General features: G+C 47.4%; 1 protein-coding gene across 2 annotated transcripts; it reads right to left on the bottom strand.

The window, feature by feature from the left end:
- Positions 1 to 1,641: 1,641 nt before the first annotated feature.
- Positions 1,642 to 20,450, bottom strand: GBX1 (gastrulation brain homeobox 1). 2 transcript variants are annotated; one of them, XM_041752162.1, is made up of 2 exons: positions 19,461 to 20,450; positions 1,642 to 3,511 (listed from the first exon to the last, which is right to left on the bottom strand). In XM_041752162.1, the coding sequence occupies exons 1-2, from the start codon at positions 19,987 to 19,989 to the stop codon at positions 2,958 to 2,960; spliced, it is 1,083 nt and encodes a 360-aa protein (XP_041608096.1). In that variant the 5' UTR covers positions 19,990 to 20,450; the 3' UTR covers positions 1,642 to 2,957. The 2 variants fall into 2 exon arrangements, with proteins under 2 accessions (XP_041608096.1, XP_041608097.1); XM_041752163.1 differs by having other exon boundaries at positions 1,642 to 3,508.
- Positions 20,451 to 22,678: the final 2,228 nt, after the last annotated feature.

Here is a 22,678-nt window from a genome sequence, read left to right as displayed (position 1 = left end):
TGACTGAAGGAAGTTTGGAGATCTGTGCTGCCCACTGGAGGCTTTGCATGGCCTCTTCCTACTCCCACAGCCTGCCCTTGCCCTCAGAAGGCTTTTCCAGCTGGTGTCCAGTAACCTCGGGCCATGCCTGGTGCCAGCCTGTTCACCCAAAGCGGGGATGTGAACATCGCCCCCATTCCTGCGGTCTGGCAGCTAGCTCACACAGCCAGACGTACAGGGAGATAGTCAAGGCACAGGACAAGAGTTCTGAGGATGCCACAAGGGTGAGTGGCTAGACATTACTAGGACAGCACTTCTCTCGGGACCCATGCCGAGGCTTTGCTTTTGAGGAAAGGGGAGGAGGTCGGTCACCGATGGCAGAGCAGCCAGCAGCTCCCTGGATTCCCACCAACATCATGCCAAGCTCGGAGCAGAATCCAGAGCTCCTGTTTTTCCCTGACTACCCCCGATCCTGGAACCACCTGAGGGAAACCCCTCTATACCTATTCTTGAATGATGAGAACTTGCCAAGTCCAGGTGCCTGCTCTTTTCCCATTCCTACAACCACTTTGCTGGTGGCCCTTGTTTTCTGCAACACTTAACGAGCTCTGGCTCTGGGGGGCTGCCACTCTCTGGATACCTGCCTGGGTGCAGGTAGATGACCACTTTGCAAGGCCAATAAGAGCCTTAAAGAGAAAAGTAGAATAGAAACAAGGCTTTGGGTCTGTATACGAATGGGTTTCTGGACTCCCAATTACTAGTGACAATCACCTCCCTTACTTCCCCTAAGGAAAACCTAGTATACTGAATGGCTAAACACTGCCTGGATTAGTTTAGGAGGCTTCATAGGTAAATTTAGAGGAAAATGGTAAATCAGGACCTTGATACCCACCGCCTCCCCTCGGGCACAGAGCCAGGGATCATCTGCTCTAGCCCTACACCAGGAGACACGAATTCCCAACAGCCAAAGTGACGATAGCTTCTGTGATCTTCAACTGCTGCCTGGCATCTCTACTGAAAAGAATATAACCCCGTAGGTTCCTTATGTGGGCAGAGACAACCTTAATCTAGATCAGGAATGGGGCTGGTCTGGACTATATTTTTTTTAGCCTAATTTTCAAGCCTTGCTGAAATCTAGCCAAACAGAGAAGACCTGCCCTGGATGCATGTGTCCTCACCAGGGAACAGTGACACTGTGGTGAATTACCAGTCACAGGTGTTTGGTTGCCAAAACCAGCCAGGAGGAGGGGACTGCCAAGGCAAGACTGTCTCCTCATCCCAGGCATTCAGTAGATGTTTGAGTAAATCGTGGCTGGCATGCCATTCCAGGAGGAAGGAATGGTGGCACTTTTCTAAGGGTGGAGAGGAGGCTGGCCAGGTATTTGACCCAGCTTGTGTTTCCCTCCCTGACCTTAACCTCCTGGGTCTCCTTGCCTCACTCAGAGCCCTGCCTGTTTTTGTTCTCCGTGGCCATGTTCTTTACCCTGGTTCTCCGTCTCCTGTTTCTTCCCCAGAAGCCCCGCTTACCATGATCCCAACTTCAGCTGGTTTCTGTAATAATCCTCTTTCCCCAGGGTCTGTGCAGGTGTGGCCATGCAGCCCCGCTCCACGGCTGGCCCAGGACAACAGCCCTTCTGCGAAGGTGGGGAAACGGCAAATAGCTTCAGTTGGTCTTGTTTCCCAACCTGGTATACTCCATTTCTTGCAAGTGCCCCTGAAGCCTCTCAGCCTCACCTTTACTTTGACTACGGAGGCTGTTCCTTCATTTGCTCGTAGAACCCCAACCCCGAAGCTCCCAGACCCTATCTCTATAGCTTCCCCCATGGCACACGACTGTCCAGAACGTGGCACGTTCACTCTGGCCTCATCCATTTTGCAGTGGGCCCTCTCAACCAGTCTAGTTTTATAACCAAAGAGGATCTGGTATCCCAAACTGTAAACCATGCACTGGGGAGGAAGAGACACCACAACTCCAGGCCCTCCCATCTGGAATATCAAAGGGGAACAGAGATGGACTCGGTGCTGTGTCCTCTGCACAGAAAAAAATTAGTGAGCTCACGGGTGATGAGGGTGAACCAGCAAACTGCCCCAGTCGCTGACAGGACTGGTAACCACTACCGAGACAGGGCCTGGACAGAGCTCAGCTAAGCTAGGATTAAGTACTTCATTTCCCCTCATAATGTGAAAGGGAGCGAATCTCCTGAAGTCTGCCAACTCTCCCAAAGAGAACAAAGCAGAGATGACGGAGCTTGCTTTGTTTAATGGGTAGAGAGAAAAAGAAGTGTGCTGGGAGCATGAGGTCTAGAGGTTTGGACAGTGGGCAGCCCCCAGAAGGGAAGTGGAGGTGGTTTACACGGGGGGAGACAGTGCGTGCTGAGGGGGTCTAGGAGGCTGGTGACCGTTTCATTCTGTTTCTTCACATGCCCTTATCCTACAGACAGGCAGGACAGCCCCCTCCACAAGGCAGTAAGGTGGAACTGAACTCTGGCTGAAGATGAAGGGAACTTTCCCCAGTCTCAGGGGTACAGACAGACGGAGGCAGATGGCTCCATATATACAAACTTTACAGAAAATAAATAAGGAGCTGTGATCAGCTTGGCTAGGCTTCACCCTGGTTCTTCCCACCCCTATGAGTAGTAGTTCCAGGGCATTAGCTGGGAAGCGTTCACCCTAGGCATGTTAGAATCCACCCCCTTCCCTGGAGTCCACCTCAATCCCCACAGCTCCTCAGCATCAAGAACCCGAGCCCCTGTAACCATGAAGCCCCCAGTCTGAGGGTCTCTGGAATAGGCTTAGGGCCCAGTGCCCACGTGTCAGGTGGCCAGGAGAGCACCCCTAGCACTAAAATTAGTTGCCGACGGAGCCCCCTCCCAGGGCAGGATCACAGTGGTAGCCCCTCTGGTCCGCAGAACCCTAACCCAGTCTCAGAGCAGGCATGGGAACAGACCCTTTGCCTTCCAAAATCCTTGTGAGCCCCTTCAGGGCCGGGCCCCCTGCTCCATTTGTTGATGCTGGCTCCGGACAGCAAACCTGTTGACGTGCACAGGTATGGGGACAACAATCTTGGGGTTTCTCACGGGCTCCCCAGAACGGCTGCTCACATTGCCAGCTTTGATGCGCTTCCACTTGGCCCGCCGATTCTGAAACCAGATCTTGACCTGCACCTCACTGAGCTTGAGGGCGTGGGCGATCTGGGACCGCTCTGTCAAACTCAGGTATTTCTTGCAGTGAAACTCCTTCTCCAATTCCAAAAGCTGCTCACTGGTAAATGCTGTGCGGCGCCGTCGGCTTTTGCCCCCAGGAGCTGTGACTCCTGCCGCCACCGGTGCTCCCTCCTCGGCTCCAGTCCCCAGGCTTCCCTTTAGCTTGGGTTTAGGTCCCAGGAGGGCCCCGGGGCCCCCTGCAGAGCTGTCCAGGAAACCGTCGTCTTCGCTGTCCCCGCCTGAGCCCTCTTCCTCCTGTTCGCTGCCTGCTGGGTCTCCTGCTGGTGCCTCCAGCTTCTCCTCATCTGAGCTGTACACCTTCCCCTCTGCTGTGCGGAGCGAAAACCAACGGATGGGGAAGGAGCGGGCAAGGAAAAGGCAGACAGGTTGGAGGAGGCACGTGGAAGTGTGGCAGTGTGGCCAGCACGGACAGAATGGCAGCAGGAAGATACAGATGTGAAAGGGATGAGATGGGGGAGGAGGGGGAAACAAGGATGGCACATCCAGGATGTGGGGTGGGGAAGACAAAGATGGAAAGAAAGGTATTAACCAGCACAGATTTCACTAGAGCGAGTGGGGGGGGGCAATAAGTGTACTTCAAAGGAATGCCATTCCCAGGACTTCACCACCACCAAGCCCTCCTCATTCTCCCTACCCACTACCTTCCAGCTTTCTCCACACCTGGACCAAGAGCTTTTCACTCATCCCCCACCCCTCCAAATACAGATGGCATAGGCCCCACAATGCAGCAGTGTGGGACCTGGCTGAGGAGGCTTTCAGTTACTCCAGGCAGGAGGGAGCCACGTAGGAGGACTCCCTTTTATAGGATAGATAGGAGATGATGAGATCACACTGTGGCCTCTGTCACTTTCCTAGGGATTCTCACTGACCCAGGATTGAGCTCTATTCCCCACCTCCCCTCTCCCCCAGGTCTAGAATCTTAGAATCTCATTTTCAGATAGGAACTTAAGGATCATCTGATTCCCCATCCTCACCAACACCCTCCGCCCGCCGCCCCAAATCTGGGCCCAGGAAATGTCAAAGGATTTGGGAAGTATCCTATCCCTACTTCCAATTCTCCTTGACCAGCCCAGAATGGGGCACCCTCCCAGCTACAGGGGCGCTGTATCTATGGCCAGAGCTGCTTCCAAACGGGTAGCTCTCCTAGGCCCCTTCCATCCCTCCCCTCCTCCTCAACTGTGAAATGACATCATCTCTCTCCCAACCAAGGATACCAGAGCAGCACAAACAGCTGCTCTCTGCTCAAGTTCTGAATCCTGGGGACCCGGAGCTTGATGTCAGTGGGGAAAACCTGGAGGGAACATGGGAAAGGATAAGGAAATAGAAGTGCAACGAGGGAAAATGTGGAGAGGAAGGTGGTAAAAGAAGAAATTTTAACTCAGTTGGTAGATGACTGATTATTTGTAATCACAGCCACATAAAGTGTTTTAAATCCATATGTAACTCTGATACTTAATTCAATCATTGATTTTAATCTTATCCATGGACAGGTTTGTCAGAACAGGAAATAATGCCTCGCAAGTATTTTCAGTAGTTGGGTTGTAAAACTGCCTTGTTTTCTGCTCGAAAGGCCAATAAACAGTGAAACAAAAAGTCAAAACCAACCAACAGAAAAAGAGAACAAGGGGAAATGGGTAACCCGGACCCTAACTAGTCAGCTCTTTACCATCAAGTTCCCAGTGTAAAGGGGGTAGGGTTTCGTAGGTGCGGAAGCACATCTGTCTGTAACCACTACACAGCGCACAGACGCTCATAAGCTCTCTCAGGTTGAGAATGTCACCCCAAAGAATTTCAGGGACAGTGAAATGCCTTATAAGAGAAACAGGGTGTGTGCTTGCAAATGTGGCTAGAACACTTTCCAAGTGCCCCTCCCCACCAGCCTGTGCTCCAGAAGGAGCTTCTCGGGATCTCCAGGACCAGCCCAGTAACATGGGGACCCCATTCCCAGAGCTCCTTTTCCCTCCCTGATGCAACCAAGCTACCCCTTGTCCTCGTCCTGAAGAGCCACGTTTCTACCTTCCTTAGAGGCCAGGCTTCTCAGCCCACCTCCACGTCACTCACCTCCATCACACTCAGCTTCTTCACACCTCAAGGGTATTTTTATCTCCAGCCCCTGCCTTTTTCATCCTTTACTGCTTCATTCTTTATCTATCTTCAAAGCCCATGTGGTGTATCCCTCATCTGGGCTCACCCAGCCTTCCTATGGTTCTCCTACTCATGGCTTTTCCTCAGTAAGCCTTCTCCACTCCTGCTGGGAGCTTGTCGGGCTTCCCCAGCTACAGAGTTGCTCTTGGCTATACTCCCCTCTCTTCATTCCACATTTCCTCCCAGACCTCCTTCTTGCCAAATCCAGGTTGTTTTCTGCAGGAGTCACATTCTTGGTTCTTTCCTTCATTAATGGCTCCTCCCCACACTGTTTTCCCGCTTTCCTAGAACTCAGACCTAACATCCCTAAGCTGAACTCCTAACCTCTCCCAAACCAGCTCTTCACCATCTGTACCCATGTCTCTCCCAGTGTGGTTAGTGCTAACTCCACCCTTGTTCAAATCAAGCCTTAATCCTCTCTCTCTCTCTCTCTCTCTCACAACCCAAGCCCACTCCCAGAGCCTGAACTTCTCACCACGTCCCCTGCGTTCAGCCAGTCCCAGTCAGCATCAGGTCCCGCCTGGTTCAGCAACATGTTCTCCAAACTGGCTAAATAAAAAAGCTATCCCCAAGCACTTTCTCTCTCCCTTCCTCTCTCTCTCCCCCTCTTCTATCTCCACCTCTGATCTTCCTTTCCCAAGCCTCTCCTAGAATATTCCCCATAACCCTACCCCATCCAGTGTCCAGAAGACATTCTCTCCATGAGTATTATTCTACCCACTTTTCAATATGCCGTCTGATCTCACATTAGCTGGAGGGAAACTCATATGCAATGGGAATCTACAGAATCTTATGCTAAAAAGATGTCAAGGAAAATCCCTCACATCATTATTAAATCCACTCTCAATTTTTAAAACCTGGTTTGTAGTACATCATAACCAAAAGAATAAAAGCTTGGAAAAACTCAGCCTAATATTACAATATTCTAAACAGCTGCTAAAAAGGCAGAAACTGGATTTCAGGGCTTGAAGGATGAAATCATTTAGCACAGCTCTGAGCACCCAGGGGGTGTCCAATAAATCTAAACTGATGATGATTGAGATGAGGCTCCCAGGTTCCTTGATCTGGCAAGGCCCTCCTGAGATCATATCATCCATCCCTCTGTCTTCAGACAGATTCCATAAAATCAAGCCCACATAAGCAGACCTCCCTCAGTGCTGCTTTTAGAGCCATACAAGGGGCACAGTTTCACAACCTCTTGTACTTGATCCCGGTGGGATGCTGAACGGCAGGGGCAAGAGTTTCTCTCTGAGCCTTTATAATCATGACATTGAGGGCTCTGATAAGCAACTCTTGGAAGGAGGAGGGGGTGGCGCAATAAGAGAAAGCCAACAGGAGGGGAAAATACAGCTATGCCCTAAAAGAAGGGGTCTGGGGCAGTGAGTGACATCGAGAAGCGGGAAAGGGTCAACATAGGCAGGAGGAGGGCTGGGGCAGGAGAGAAATGGGGCAGACAGGGTGGCGGGAGAATGAAATGATGAGTCAGAGAAACTGAAAGGGCTGGAAAGTTTAGAGAAGGGATAGAAAATAGAAAAAAAATATATTGGGGAAAAAGAGAGCAGAAAACTAAAGAAAAAAAAATCATACCCTACCTTTCTTCTCCCAAAACACTGCCACATTTGAAGCAAAGCAAAACATTTTTGCCCTGCCACATGCTCTCTGCTCCACCAGGATGGAGCACTCTAAGATGCAATCAATACCCAAAGTGAAGGAAACATTCAGCAGAATCAGATACGGTAGCCCAATCCCTAACAATACAGTGATCCCAAAATGGCTTACCTATTTTCTTATGGATTAGCTAAAAAATAAATGCAAGCTATTTTCTTTTATCTGATTTGTAATGAATATTAATGGTAACTATAATCAAACAAAATAAAAATTGCACGCAGAAAAATGTGTTGACTAAAAACTGACAGAAGCAAATCTTTCTGATAAAATTCCTAATTGCAAAATTTGATTTAGAATAATTGAACTTAGTAGATATAATGTCCATAAAAGTAAATGACTAATTGCAGATGCTATAATTGGTTGATATGAGAAAAAAATACCAAAACAAACTTGATCCACAAAATAAGGCTTCATTGAAAATTTTACACAGGAAAGAATGATTCTGATGCAAATAATTTTAGCAAAAGGAAAATTTTTAACTTGGAAATAATTTGACTATGCACATAGGTAGTCCAAACATATAGAAAGGTTCTGTTCTCTGCATCTGAAAACAAGATTATTGGTAATATAGGAGGATATTGGGTTTTCAGCTTGTTCCTCACATGTAAGTCTAGAATCTGAAAGAAGTATGGTATCCAGGGGGATGACTGGATGGCATCCAGGGGGATCCAGGGGGATGACTGAATGGGGGATGACTGTAGGGCAGACTGGGTATTAGGAAACACCTAGAGTTCTTATGAATTCTTGTGGTGGATGCTATTATCCTAAGAACCAGAAATCACAGAGTTTGAACCACGATTATGTATCAAGTCCATGCCAGGGGCATTCTTCCCACCTCCAGAGAACAGTACTCAGGCAGGGACAGACTTGCATGGGGCCTTGCTTCCAAGAGGAAGGGAAGCAGCAGGAGAGATACAGAAGAGCCCATCTTGAGGATAGATCTGGTCAGGCCAGGGAAAAAGTCAAGGGCCAAAGAATCCATGGTAGGTATTTTCCAGGAGAAAAGATAAATTGCACCAGACGTGCACCATCTAGAGGGGGAGTCCATAGCTGTGGTCACCAAGAATGGTGAGTCTGGGTTGCAGAGCGGAAAACCACACAGGGAATGGAAAACCACTTTAGAAGCCCAGCTGTGGAAGCTCACAGAGCCCCTGTGCTGCCCCTCATCCATCCTGTTCTGTTGTAGCTTCTATAAAATCAACAGCCTGTATTATTCACTGAAGAGAAGTTTCTCCCCCAATACACTCAGTTCTGACTTCTCTTCCCTCTACTTCCAAAACGGTTATTATCCTCACACTCCCTGAGCCACTGTCAGGACAGTAAGTCTCCTCCTGAGCATCCTGGGTCAACTGCTCAGTTCATGAATACAGAAACAATTTGGCTGAGGTCAAAAGGTGGAAAGAAGGGCACTTGGGTGGCTCGGTGGTTGATCCTGGGGTCCTGGGATTGAGCCTCGCATCAGGCTCCCTGCGGGGAGCCTGCTTCTCTCTCTGCCTGTGTCTCTGACTCTCTCTCTGCATCTCTCATGAATAAATATATATAATCTTTAAAAAAAATGGTGTAAAGAAACCCAGGCCATCCCTCAAAAAAGAGCTATGTTTACCACTCCTCTCATTTCTATGTCTTCATCATGATGCCCAGGATAGAATTATTTCTGTTCTTTCTGGAGACAGTATTTCTTCCCATCATTTATAGCAATTAGCTCACTTTCAATTTGTGTTTCACTCATCCCCATTAATTTCATGCTACTCCTCCCTATAACTTCAGATACAATAACATGCATTCATTTTCACTTTCTCTCTTCTCTCCACTCTTCCTATGAGCCGTCAGCATTCCTTACTGCAAACTGACACGAGAACTTTCTCTATACCATTGCAACCCAGAACATCTCTGACCTTTGTGACAGGTTCAGGGCAATTTCCCCACCACTCAGAGCTCCTCTCATGACATAGCAGCACTGCCATTGCCACAGGCACCCTTGTTACCTTCAACGTTCCCAAACATTTTCACATTTGTTATTTCCCTTTAAGCAACCCACTGAAATAGAGTAGACCTATGAGTAGTACTAATGGAAGATTGGTAATCTTAGGTGAAAAAAACTGAGTTTTGGAAAAAGATTAAATGATTTTCCTAAATCACACGCTAGAGGTAGATTAATGTCTAGGACCTTGGTCTCCTAAATCTCCAACCAATGTTCCTTCTATCCTTTCCCCTCCCACTTGAAGTAAAAGCCCAGATGCCTCATCAGATAAATAACCTTGTTACCAAACCCAGTTCAGTTCAGACCTCATCCTGTTCACTTACCACTCCAGAACCCTAGCCTGATCAATAATATCTCCCCTTACCACACTCAGAACAGGCTCTTAAAATTGCCATAGGAGAGGCCCCACTTACCAAATTTCACCTTTGTCTTTGAATAATAGGCTATCTGTCCTGTCATTCCCCAAGACAAAGTTCCTACCAGATCTATTTTTTTCTGTCATTATTGGTTTGTGTGATGTAATCTTACCAGTCAGCATCGTTTTATTTAGAAATGTGTTTTCTCGTTTTAAAATAATATTGCCAAATTGTTTTAATATCCATTTTTTTCTACCTCCTAGCTTACAAATGTCTCACTCATTCCTCACGTGCAGCTCTTTCTTGTACAGGAACCAGCCTCACTGAGGAATAGACATTTTTCTACCATCCTCATCTCTCTCCACCTTCATTACAGAGCTCTCTTCAGAGCTCCACTCTCGGTGTCTCTTCCATCACTCCTAGGGCTACTTATCTAGCCAGGGAGAGAAGGCTTTCCTCCCTAATACTGAAAGGGAGTTAAGATACATTCTTGTCTTCCTTTCTGGTTGAGGTAGACATCTGTTTGGAGTTGGTTTTTGTCTGCTCAGCATCCTTTCCTCCTTTTGTTCACTAACACCCTCTTCCTTTGGGCACCGCTTCTCATCAACTACCCAGTACGGTGGGACTGTCAATCACATTTCCCCACCTTCATGACAATGTAGGCACGTGATCTGGATCTGACCAATCCTAACGTCCCATCTGTCCCATCTCCCTGGAGACTGGACTCAAGCTAGTTAATCAGTCACCCTAGAATTTTGTATATGCAAGAATCCACTGGGGTCTCAACCTGAGATTATAAAAATTTAGAGCTGCTTATGTTTGTGCCCTCCCTTACCTCTTTTAAGGAGAGAATGAGGCAGAGAGAGAGGAGCTGGGTTGAAAGAAAGATCTAACAATACGGCTTGCATTTTTGGATCTACTCAACTCCTGTACTTAGAGTCATGTGAATCAAAAATGTTCACTTTAGCTTAAATTAGAGTTGAGCTTCTGTCACTTGCAACTCAAAGAGTTCTGGCTACATCCAATGCTATAACTGGAAGTAACAAGGATCACAAGACTCCAGGGAAGGTAAGCCTCTCCACCTCACTCCTATAGCTCTCCCATCCCAAATAACATTTCCACGTTACCGGAAATTATTCATAATACTACCTATATCCCACCAGTTTGATATTCACCTGGACTTTTAAAAAAAATCTCCTTGGGATGCCTCGGTGGCTCAGTTAGTTAAGCATCCAACTCTTGATTTTGGCCCACAGGTCATAAGATTCAGCCCTGAGGAAGGCTCTATGCTCAGTGGGGATTCTACTTCTCTCCTTCTCCTTCTCCCTCTCCCTCTCCCCCTGCCCCATACCCCACTCACACACACTGTCTAAAATAAATAAGTCTCTAAAAAAAACTCCTTAGTCCATCTGAGCGTGAATTATTTTAATCCAATAGCTTTGCTCCTAACATCAAGCTGAGATCAGACATATGAGGGAATAGGAATTATGGTGAAGAAAGGAGAGATGTTTTATTATAATATATATATATATATATATATATATATATATATATAATGTAAAGAAAAGAAAAACAGGCGAAAAACAGGCCCCAGTGGGACACAGAAGAAGGGCTTTAGGTAGTCTTGGGATCCACAGAGAATGTCAAAATGTGAGGCAGAAACCAAAGGAGGGAGAACGAACCAAAGAAAAAATGTGAAATCTACCCCTTATGAGAAGCATACACTGTCATTCCCCACAGAAACACTTCTCAGAACACAGCGCTATTTCTCTCATTACTCCCAGATGTATTTCTCCTTATCGGTACAGAGAGTGTCACCTATCCTATCCAGTTCTTAATAAAGAGGTTTTCCCCCAACTTAATTCCCATCCATTTCCACTATAAGGACAAAGCCAGTAATTTCTTGCACACCTATTACTTTAAGATGCTGGACAAATATCTTCTCATTTAATCTTTAACTCTAATGAGGTAAGTATTGTTGCCCTATTCTGCTGGTAAGGAAGCTGTGACTGCAGAGCTTAGTATTCTGCTGTTAATATTTCTCTCCCAGAGGGGATCCCTGGGTGGCGCAGCGGTTTGGTGCCTGCCTTTGGCCCAGGGCGCGATCCTAGAGACCCAGGATCAAATCCCACGTCAGGCTCCCGGTGCATGGAGCGTGCTTCTCCCTCTGCCTATGTCTCTGCCTCTCTCTCTCTCTCTCTCTCTCTCTCTGTGTGTGACTATCATAAATAAATAAAAATTTAAAAAATTAAAATAAATAAATAAATAAAAATATTAAAAAAAATTTCTCTCCCAGAGAAAGGGTCGTGCCAAGACCTATTTCCAAAGCCCATGTTTGTTCCTCTGCGCCACACCACATCTCTTTGTGTTACTCTATCACAAATACTGTGCCAGATGAAGAAATAATAGAGAAGGCCAGGAACTGATTCTACAACTTCTTTTTCTCACTCCCTGATGGGCACTGCTTCCTTCCTCACCAGGTAAAGGCGGGCACAATTGATCCCCAATCTTTTAGGCTTCAATAAAAGGCCAAACTTTCATGAAATGTTTCTCTCTCTCATTTAATATGACAAACGTACACAGCCATAGCTCTGGTCACCCCTCCCCAATCCCAGATGATAAAGCCTTGACACTCTGAAAGCCCAGCCTGGATTTCACCTCAAGATGTATATACCCCGGCCTGCCTCCTCTTCGGCTGCCACAACAATTCAGCCCTGGGAAGTAGAGAAGTTTCCTTCAATCCCTTTACTTGGGATGCCTTTTTTTTTTTTTAAGGAAACAATTCAATAATAAAGGTATCCTTACAGATAAAACAGAATTATAGAGCCAGAAATGACCTTGGAGATCATCTCAGTCAAACCTCTAATTGTACTGACGAGGAAGTGAAGCTACAGAGAGGGTGACTGGCCAGGATCACTCAGTCACGTACTCCCAGTATTCTCCACATAACATGTAGAAGAGCTGTCACCCGTTCCAGCACAAAGCGCTTTTTACCTTTGCTCTCAGGATAATTTTGTCTTCCTCCCTCTTTCTGGCACACTTGCGCATTCTACTTTTCTTCCCATTGCTCTCAGTACAGATTTCCATTGTGATACCATTTCTTTCACAATTCAGTCAAGAAATCCATCTCCCATCACCCCCCTAGAAGTATTTTTCTGTTTCTCCCATCCTCAATTTTCACACCCTAGTCTCTGTGAGTCCCAGCAGCCCCCTTGCTTCTAATACAGATTTCTTCAGTTCATCACTTGACAGTCATTCCTCTCCCTTCCATGATGGGAAGGGAATGAAGACTCAGCTTCACAACTACTTGCCATCCTGTGTTGCCTCTTCCTAATAACTACAACTTAATTCACTTGTGTGTGAATTGCTGTTCTGTTACACCAAATTCAAGCATCTCTTCTCCCTACATTCTTTCTCCCAATTAGCACATCAGTATTTCTTCCACACTACCCTAAGCTGATCACTTTCCTGTACCATGACCATACTTTCAGTGGAAAAACCCCAACCTCTTCTCCATCAATCCCAACCCCGACCTCTTTGCTTGCCATCATTGCCAGGGTGGCCATGGGCACCACCACCTGCACCAAGAGTTCCTGTTCCTTCCATTGGCTTGGAACCAGGATTTCTTCTCTCCTACCTTAGCATGAGGCATTTTCCCATTCCCTCTAGATAAAAATTCTCTCCCACCAAACCTTCCCTGTCATAGTTCCTATTTTTCTCTCTTGTTGTACATCCACTCCTTATGCTGTCATCTCTATTCCCTAATTCCCAGATTCAAGGCAAAGATCCTTCTTTCCACACTGCTTCTGAGGTAACATTCCTGCCTATAAGCTTCCCATCATAACCCTTCTCTCATTGCAAAGCACTCTGTTTATCATACCATGTTCCTCCTTTCCATTTAGCATATTTCCCCTTCATTATTCCAATGGCTGCCTTGCTCCCATTATTCACACTATAGACTATTGATGCCCATCACTTCAAGTATAAGAATTATCCTCCTAATCATCTAAATATATATCTCCACATTTACATATGCCACTATGGAGATCTCCCTTCTCTATTTCAACCTTCCTAAGTCTTGCTACCTTCACTCTGGTAGAAGGCACCTCGGTACTCCATTCCAATCCTCCAGGTAAAATCTTCCTCTTGTCATTTCTAAGATCTCCATCTCTCAACTAAGGGTTCTTAGCTCATTTTGTGCCATGAACTCCTTGGCAGTCTGATACAACCTGTGAACCCCTCCTCAGAATAATGCTTTTATGTATATAACATAAAACACATAGGATTACATTAGAAGTCAACTATATAAAAATACAGTTTTCAGATATTTAAAAATGATTTTGTGTTATAATCATGTATGTTTATTTATTAATTCATTAAACGAGATGCCTCCAAAGACTACAAATTTATAAGAAAATATCTGTAATTTCTGTTGATGACAAAAATCTTAGTTACTGTTAAAACTACTATGGTTTCTAGCCTACACTCATAATTAAAGATCTAACCTTTAGTTAAAAGTTAGTAAAAAATAAAGATGTCATTTTCCCCCACCCATAATGAATAGATCATTTTACAAGAGGTCCTTGAAACCCATTTTAGAACCCTACTTTAAACATTAAAGATAGAAAAATATGCTTTTATTTTATGGAATTGACAGAAACATTTAAAATAATCTGAATCAGGGATGCCTGGGTGGCTCAGCAGTTGAGCATCTGCCTTTGGCTCTGGGCATGATCCTGGAGTCCCAGGATCAAGTTCCACATGGGGCTCCCTGCATGGAGCTTACTTCTTCCTTTGCCTGTCTGCCCCCCCCCCCTGTGTCTCATAAATAAATAAAATATTTTTTAAAAATCTGAATCAAAACTTTTACATTGCAGATGAAGAAACTGAATCCTAGTGAAGTTGTAAGACTTTGAATCTCCTGTAGTGTCTTGAATATACTAAGCACATACTAGACACACAATAAACACTCCCTGAATTGAAGGAAGCAATCTGCCAAAGTTGCGCAGCTCAGTGACAAAGTTGACACCTGAGCATGTGTCACAACTCCTAAATAAATGTTCCTTCAATCACATTAAGTTAATGCAACATGTGGCTTTCTATAAATGTCAATAGAGCAAACACTCTCACTGTGAGCTCTTCCTCAACATTTCTAGGAAAACATGAGTCTCCATCACTTTCCTCCTGTTTCTAACAACAGAAGTCTCTAATTTCGTGTCACATTATTATTTCCTGTTTTTCTCTCATGAATAAATATGTCTTGACAGTCATAATGGGTACCTATTTAAAATTGATGGTCATCTAAAATGTTCTCCAGCTATGATCAGATGCTTAGCTTACAACAACCAACCCCCAAATATCATGCCCCTAGGAAGTTTCCCTCATCTCCTTATATGATTTCCATCATTATTGCCAATCTCTATTCAGAAATTAGCAAATTTGGGGGCGCCTGGGTGGCTCAGTTGGTTAAGTGTCTGACTCTTGGTTTCGGCTCAGATCATGATCTCAGGGTCCTGGGATTCAGCCCTGTGTCGTGCTCTGTGCTCAGGGGGTGTCTGCTTGAGGTTCTCTCCCTCTCCCTCTGCCCCTCCTCCTCCTCTCTCTCTAAAGTAAAATCGTTTAAAAAAATTAACAAATTCTGTTTAGTTTTTTAAAATAATGTTCTCTACACTGCCATCTCCTGGGTCCATTCCATCATATTCTCTTTCCTATATCATCTCAATGTTTTCTTTTCAAATGTTTTCTTCACTGTGCTCCTACTGGCATTTTCTATTTTTTTAAAGATTTATTTATTTATTTATTCATTCATTCATTCAGAGAGAGAGAGAGAGAGAGAGAGAGAGAAGCAGAGACACAGGCAGAGGGAGAAGCAGGCTCCCTGCAGGAAGCCCGACGTGGGACTCGATCCCGGGTCTCCAGAATCACACCCCGGGCTGCAGGTGGTGCTAAACCACTGCGTCACCGGGGCTGCCCAATACTGGCATTTTCTTTCATGTCAATCTCCCACTATACTTTTATCATACATCCAACAATTACATATGGACGATCTACCATCCCTCACTTCTTAAGTCTTTGTTTTCAAGCAATCCAACTCCTTTCTCCCTGAATCATTGCTCAAAGCACCCCCAATTTAAAGTTTTCTTCTGCATTTCTCCAAATGGACAGCTCTTTCCATCATCCCCCGCCCCCCCCAGCACACAGGATCATTTTCACCATCGTCATTGCTGAAATGTGTATTTGCACGTCTTCAAGTTAGCTTTGATTACTCTCAGGCAGAGCTCACATGTTCCTTGACATAAACAGGATCATCACTGTCCAACCCACTCAAGGTAGAATTCTCTTTTTCTCCTGTCATTTAGAGTTAACTGCTGTCTTTTCTCCATTATTCCTAATACGTCCAGGGCTTTGCTATCACTCCAATTCAAAGCTCCTTTCCCCACCACTTTCACATGACTCTGACTCTCTAGACCTGTAATGCTGACAAATACAAGCTACCACTGCCTACATGAGGCTACTGACCATTTGAAACATGGCTAATCTGAACCAAGATGTGCTGGTAGTATAAAATACACACTGGATTTTGAAGATAATAAGGAAGGAGGGTATAAAATATCTCATTAATTTTTTATATTAAATAATGCTGAAATAGTATTGGATTAAATAAAATAAAATTAATTTCACCTGTTAATTTCTACCTTTTTTAAGATAGCTAATGTTTTAATTACATAGATAGCTTGCTAGACAGCACTACTGTGGACTCTTCTGTTGATTTATACTTTTAAATCTTCTCTATGAATTCAAAATTCTCTCCTCTTTTATCACTTCTACTAAGACACCTTTCCCAATTATCCTCACTGTTCCCTACATTCTAAACCCAGAATTATCTTCAATCTATCATTCTCAATACTTTTTCTACCCATTATCTCTGTACCTGGTATTTCTTTTTGCCTGTTAATATAGCTTCTACCCCTACAACTGAATCATAATAAAGTTGTTTTCCTCATCATCAGTTGTAGTAAGGTGGTATCCCTATTAACTCGAACCAAAATTTCAAAAAAAAAAAAAAAAAAGAAGTAATGCTCAACAAAAAGAACTTTACTTATCATTCTCCAAATTGGCCTATCTTCACTAAAATTTCATTTAATGGGGCTGGTTACTGTAAAACACTAAACAAATGTAAATTAATAATTTCAGACCAATTCACACTAGAACAGCCAATTCCTCCTCTGTCTTTTTAGAGATAACATTCTTTTTCCAAAGTCTTCGAATATTAAGGTTTCAATCCCATTATTCAACCAAAAACTCTCATTTCACAATAAATACTCTAATACAATTTCCAAAATAGAGTATTTGTTTTCTCACCACCACGACCCAAACTGATTTTCCATCTAACATTTCTGGAATTTCCTCTTTTTTTCTCAACTACTTAAGGGGGGAAAAAAAAAGAAGACTGGGCAGGTGGACGTGAGTGGTGTGGCAAGGAAGAATCAAGAGGAAGAATCAAGAGAGTCTGTACTGAGGGTTGTAAGAAGTGGGGGTCACAGATAAAGATCTCCTAGTCACTATCCTCTTTGTCTTTCCTTTTTTTTTTTTAATTTTTATTTATTTATGATAGGAACACAGTGAGAGAGAGAGAGGCAGAGAGAGAAGCAGGCTCCATGCACCGGGAGCCTGATGTGGGATTTGATCCCGGATCTCCAGGATCGCGCCCTGGGCCAAAGGCAGGCGCCAAACCGCTGCGCCACCCAGGGATCCCTCACTATCCTCTTTGAATGTTTCTTCTAAAATCTCTCTTCCTGCCTTGCCCCACACGCCCCATGATAAACCCTTTAATTGTATCTCTTCCCAATCTGAGTGATTTCTTTCACTCTACCACCTCTCAGAATTCTTCTTCTGTAAGGTCTCCTTCCCATCACTCTTGTCTTTACTCCAAGAACAAATGTCTTTTGATTGCTCCCAACATTTTCCTTAGATGATGACCTTTCCTTCATCATTCTCTCTATATAAATTCCAGTTTACCATCGCTCCCAGTATTGAAAAACCTTTTAAAAAAATTACTTCTAGTATTGACACTTTTCCCTGTTTCCTATCAGTACATTGATTTAGCTCCCTCCCAAGCCTCTCAAAGCAGAACTCTTTTACACACACATTTCTGGTCGAGAGAAGCTGTTCCCTCTTCATCTAGCCCAGGCTAGAAATCCTTTGAACCTCTCTCTCCCAATAGACAGACCTCTTTGCTCTCATTTACTCTCTTTGGACAATCGGGATACAGTGCATTTGTTAGTCCTTTCTTTCCTCTATTCTTCTTTCCTCAATATTTCTCTTCTGTTCTTTTTCTTACTCCTCTCTCACTCATTAAGTGTCTTGTTTTACAGCCAATATTCTCGCTGCTTCAAAAAAGAGCCTTCATTCTACAAATGGGCCAAAATAAACAACTGAAGGGAACCTGAGTGAGACAAGTTCTCCCACGGTTTAGGCATATTCCTCCCCCAGCTCCCCTCCCCTAGTATGTCTCTCTTTCTCCTCTCCCTCAGCTCATCTCTTCCGCAGGTGTCTGCTTGTTCCTCCAGCTCTTATTACCCCCAAAGCCATCCTTCTGATGGTCTGCCTTGCTCTTTTCTGCCTTGGGACTATCTTATTCCAAAAATCCTACTGATCTGTTCTCTTTCCGATTATCCTGCCAGCTGCTTTCCCCTACCCTCAGCTCCGGGCCTTTTTATCTTGGGGACATTTCCTCCCACCTTCCAGTTGCTGCTCTATCATTTCCTTTTGATCCTCCTTAGGAGATGCTGCTCAGACTTCAGCCACTGGGTCCCCCTGGCCCAACCAGGTACAAAAACAACAGCTGAATCCCCCAAAGCCAAAATGCCCAGGGATAAAGGGGAAAAGGAGAGGAAGACATGCCCTGTAGCAGCACTGGGGGGTCTGGAAGAGTGATTACACCTTTGGACAGTTTCAAGGAAGGGCCCAGAAACCTATCACCAGGAATTGTCTTCTTCTGGCAAAGGACAAAAGGACTCTTGGATTCTCCTTCTTGTTTCTGCTGGAGTCAGCCCCCAGGCCTCCTGGGGTCACTTTTACCTGCTAATATGATGTGATGAATGGGGAAGCAGAGGCGGATTCACCCTGGTGCTAAAGAAGTTTAAGCTTCAGGAGCCCCACACTTGCATACAGACTTTTTCTTAAACAGAGTCCACTAAATTGTATAAGCTCTGGATCTCATCACACCTGGGTCTAGCCCTGGATAGAGGAAAGCTTTCCTGGCTTCTAGGGCTTAAGGATCAACTACGGAGGCCAGGAGGGCTCTGAGTAGCTTGATTCTAAACAGGGTTCAGTTTAATACACAGTGCCTCTATTGAGAAGGCATCTTCCCATGGAGAAGCCAGGGTTCCTGAATTATCTCTTCGATGAATCTCACTTGTCCCAGAATCTTAGCTAGATTCTTAACTCTGGGCATTTGTGCCACGCCCAACCCAGCCCAGCCTTTAGCCTTCTTGACCTTCCGGTCAGTCCTGGTCCAGAGGGCGCAAGGTCCCCTCCTAGCTAATGTTCCCTTAGACCCCATACTCAGTTCTTCAAGGTTGATCTCTAAATATGCCAATTCAAAAGTGACCTCTACTACTAAGGCAAAGACAGGTCATCAGCATGGTCACCACTGCTTTAAGACCCTCCCTTTGCCCCTGCACTGAATTGACAGCTGCCCCAATGTACCCTCACCCTAGGGTCTTGCTAGTGTCCCCAGGAATCCCACACTTGCAGCTTCTCTATTCTCGGCAGAGGAGAAGAATGAAGAGATTCTTAAAAAGAGAAGTGGGAGTCAAGGCTTGAGGACTAGAATGCTGGGAGGAAAGGTACTAATTTGGAAGGGAGTACCGGGAAGTCTTCGGGGAGGCTTCAGGCACTCTGGAAGACAGAGCAGGGCAGCGGTTCTGAGATCTAGAGGTGCCCTGTTTGGAACACAACTGGAGGTGGTTCTGCAGAACCCGACATCTGGGAGTCTGGGATTCCAGGGCTCCAGGCAGGTGCCGAGATTCTGAGCAGGCTGCTGTCTGGGATTTCCAAGTGAACGAGCCTCCCGCCCGGCGCCCTGGTCGGCCCAGCACTTACCCGGCAGACTTGGGAAAGTCTCTGAGAAGTGCGGAGGCGGGGGCGGCGGGGGCTCTGCCACTTTCTCCCGGGCGGGCAGCAGCTCGTCGGCTTCCAGCCCACCCTCCGGGCGTCGGCCACCCGGCTCGGGGTTGTTTCGGGCAGCAGTGGCGGCTGCGGCGGCGGCGAGCTCCTGGGGCCCGTAGAAGGCGTCGGGCGGCTCCGCGAAGCTGGGCAGCGCGGTGGTCAGCGCCACCATCGAGGGCACGGCCTGGCCCAGTCCCGCGCAGAAGGTGTTGGTAAGGCGGCCGGCAAAGGAGGCCAGGGGGGCGAGAGGCGGGAGGCCGGCGGGCAGCGGCGCAGGGGCCAGCGCCTGCGGCAGCACGAGCGGCCGGTAGGGCATGAACATGGGATAGCCGGTGTAGAGCAAGTGGCCGGAGCGAGGTGGCGGCGGCCCGATCAGGGAGTCGATGGAGAAGGCAGTGCCCGGGCCGCCCCCGCCGCCCCCGCCGCCGCCCCCGGGGGCACCCCCGCCTCCAGCTCTCTGCATCGTGCCGGGAGCTACGGCCGCCCCGGGGCGCTCCCCTCCGGGCGCCGCCGTGCGCCCCGCGGCTCGGGCGCCCCGCGCGGACACGCAGGGCTCGCTCCCAGGCTCCCGGGCCGAGGTGGCGGCGGGGCGCGGGCTCGGCGCAGTGTGGCTCCGGCGCCGCGCTCCCTCTCTCTCATAAGGAGGGAGGGGGCGGGCGAGCGGGCGGGCTGGGGGTGTCGCCCTCCGGACTCATCCATCTTCCTCAAATTACGCTTCACTTCCTCCCTCCGCCCGCCGCCGCCGCGCCCGGCTCCGCTGCCTCCGCTCCCTCCGCAGAGCCCGTTCCCAGCGGCCCGCCCGGCCGGCCGGCCCGGGACCCCCGCCCGCCCCCCGCGGCCCAACCAACTATTATTAATGGAGATTGATGAGGCCGGACACGCCGCTTTGTGAAAGTTTGCGGCCGACGAGAAGGCGGCGGCAGCTGCTGGGCCGGGCCCCTCCCTCCACCCCTCCCGGCCCCCGCTCAGCCCACCCTGCGCGGGCGTGGACGTGGCGCGGGACGCCAGGCGGGGAGGGCGCACGGGGGGGCGCACGGGGGGCGCACGGGGGCGCGGCCGGACCACCGCCCTCCGTCGGACCCCGGGCCGGTCCCCGACGCCCCTTCCCCGGGCGCCCCGAGGGCGAGCCCAGGCGCGGCGGGCTGGACCGGACGTCCGCGCCCCTCGGGCGGCGCGGCGGGAACGGCAGGGGGCGCGCTCTGCCGCCGGGCGCCGCAGCTCAGGGCCCTGGTATGGGGGCCCTTTCTCCCCGACCCCACTCCCCTCTCCCCGGGGCTCCTTTTCTTGACACTGGCTCTTCCCCTTCTTCCTCCTTCCCTCCTCCGTGGCGGGCTCCCCGTTCCTCACTGTGGCCTCTGTGGGTGACTTCCTCTAGTGCCCACACTATGCCAAGTACTTACCATTCCTCTCACCTTTCCCCTCCATCTTTCTCCCATCCCTCACATGTTTTTCCTTCCTACACTCTTCCCTTTCCTGCCCGTCCTTCCTGTCCCTATTTGGTTATTCCTATTTCTCATTCCCTATCCCCCTGTCTTATTCTATTCCCCACCCCACCCCCATTTCTCACCTATATCTGTATCTCTTGTCTGTCTGTCTATCTCTGTGCCTTCCCCCTCTCTCCCTCTCTTCTGCTATTAATTTCCCTGATTGGCTCCCCAGCTCCAGCACCGCTGATGAGCCCTATTCATTCCTGGGCCTGACACTCTCGACCTGCCCTAGCTGATTGCTGGGGGCTGGCCCCAGGAGCGCTGATGAGCCCCAAGGGTCAGCGGCGCTAATTATTTGCTAATTGCAGATGACTCTGTTCACCTCCCCCATCCTCAGACACAGAAATGGCAGCGTCTTTTACCACCCCCACCCACCCCTTATTCCCAGCGGCCTATTTGACAGTCTAGAGGCAAAAAGTCATGGGCAATTTTGCTTGATAGGAGCCCCAGGTCGATGGGCAAAAAAAGACTTAAGACAGGCAAGTCAACAGGAGAGTGACCTGTGCTTCGGGATACAGAGCAAGCCTAGCTAGCTAAAATGAAGGTCACCTGGTCACTGGGAAACTTTTATTCAGGTGGGGCTGGGGAGAGCCAACCTAGTTAAAAGAGCGAGCAAAGCCGGGCCAGTTTAGGAAGACGCAGCCTAGGTGGGGGTAAGTTGGTGGGCTCAGGTGAGGAGGGAAACCTACAACTAAGAGTCTCGGTGTTTCTGAGCCAAGGCAGAGCAGGCAGAGGGAACTGTGGGTCTCAGTGACACTTGTTCAGATCAGGAGTGCTGTGGTGGCCTAGTGAACACCACTAATGTCAGACTGACGTGTTACAAAACAGCACCCTGAAAGACACTGGCACCAGGATGGGACAGAAAGGGGTAGGACCCAAGAAGGGACCTTTCGTCAGTCATGCTTGATCGACAACTCGTCAGACAGGCAAAGGGAGAAGACTGTGGTTTCCTTGCATTCCTGCTCCATCTTGGGCTCTACATTAAACTCATGAAACCTCTTAGAGACAAGTCTGGTGGGAAGATGTCACCATGGAGAAAGAAGAGGTGCCTCACTACTAGGGTACTAGGATAATCTTTGTACATCCTCCTAAAGATAGGCTTCAGAACCCTTTGTTAAATTAACCAAGCACTTCATGGCACCAATATGGAAGACCAGACTTCAAAAGTGTATTGTACTTTAAAAGTGAGAGGTCAGTACTTGGTTTGATGGCTTTATAGTGTTGGATACACAATAGAGGCTTCTTGACTTGATAAATAATTGAGGGAACTTTGGGTTACAATCACTGAAATTAAAGCTGTATGAGCAGTAACACCACTAATCAAATAAAGCATAGAGGAAGAGACATTTTTAAAAAGGAACTGCATTCATTTTTTGTATAGGTAATAAAACTGCATAGTACAAAATTCTAAAAGCTCAAGAGGGTGTATATTGAAACATCTCCCTCCCACCAGTACCCACCACCCCACCCTCATAAAAGTCCACTTTAATAAGCCTGTCACTCTCTGGTAGGACAGAATAGATCATGCACTTTCAAGGACTCAAAGTTAAAGACCCTCTGATCTGGAAGATGTACGTCACCCAGCTCAAGCCAAGAGCTTATTGCCCAGAACTAAACTTAGTAAAGTGGAATCCTCTGCTCAAGCTGGCAGAGTGTACAGGCTTA

The sequence above is a fragment of the Vulpes lagopus genome, chromosome 4, assembly GCF_018345385.1.
Source record: "Vulpes lagopus strain Blue_001 chromosome 4, ASM1834538v1, whole genome shotgun sequence".
Taxonomy (NCBI): domain Eukaryota; kingdom Metazoa; phylum Chordata; class Mammalia; order Carnivora; family Canidae; genus Vulpes; species Vulpes lagopus.
Note: the sequence above shows the minus strand (reverse complement) of the source record. Positions and strands in the feature narration are given on the sequence as shown.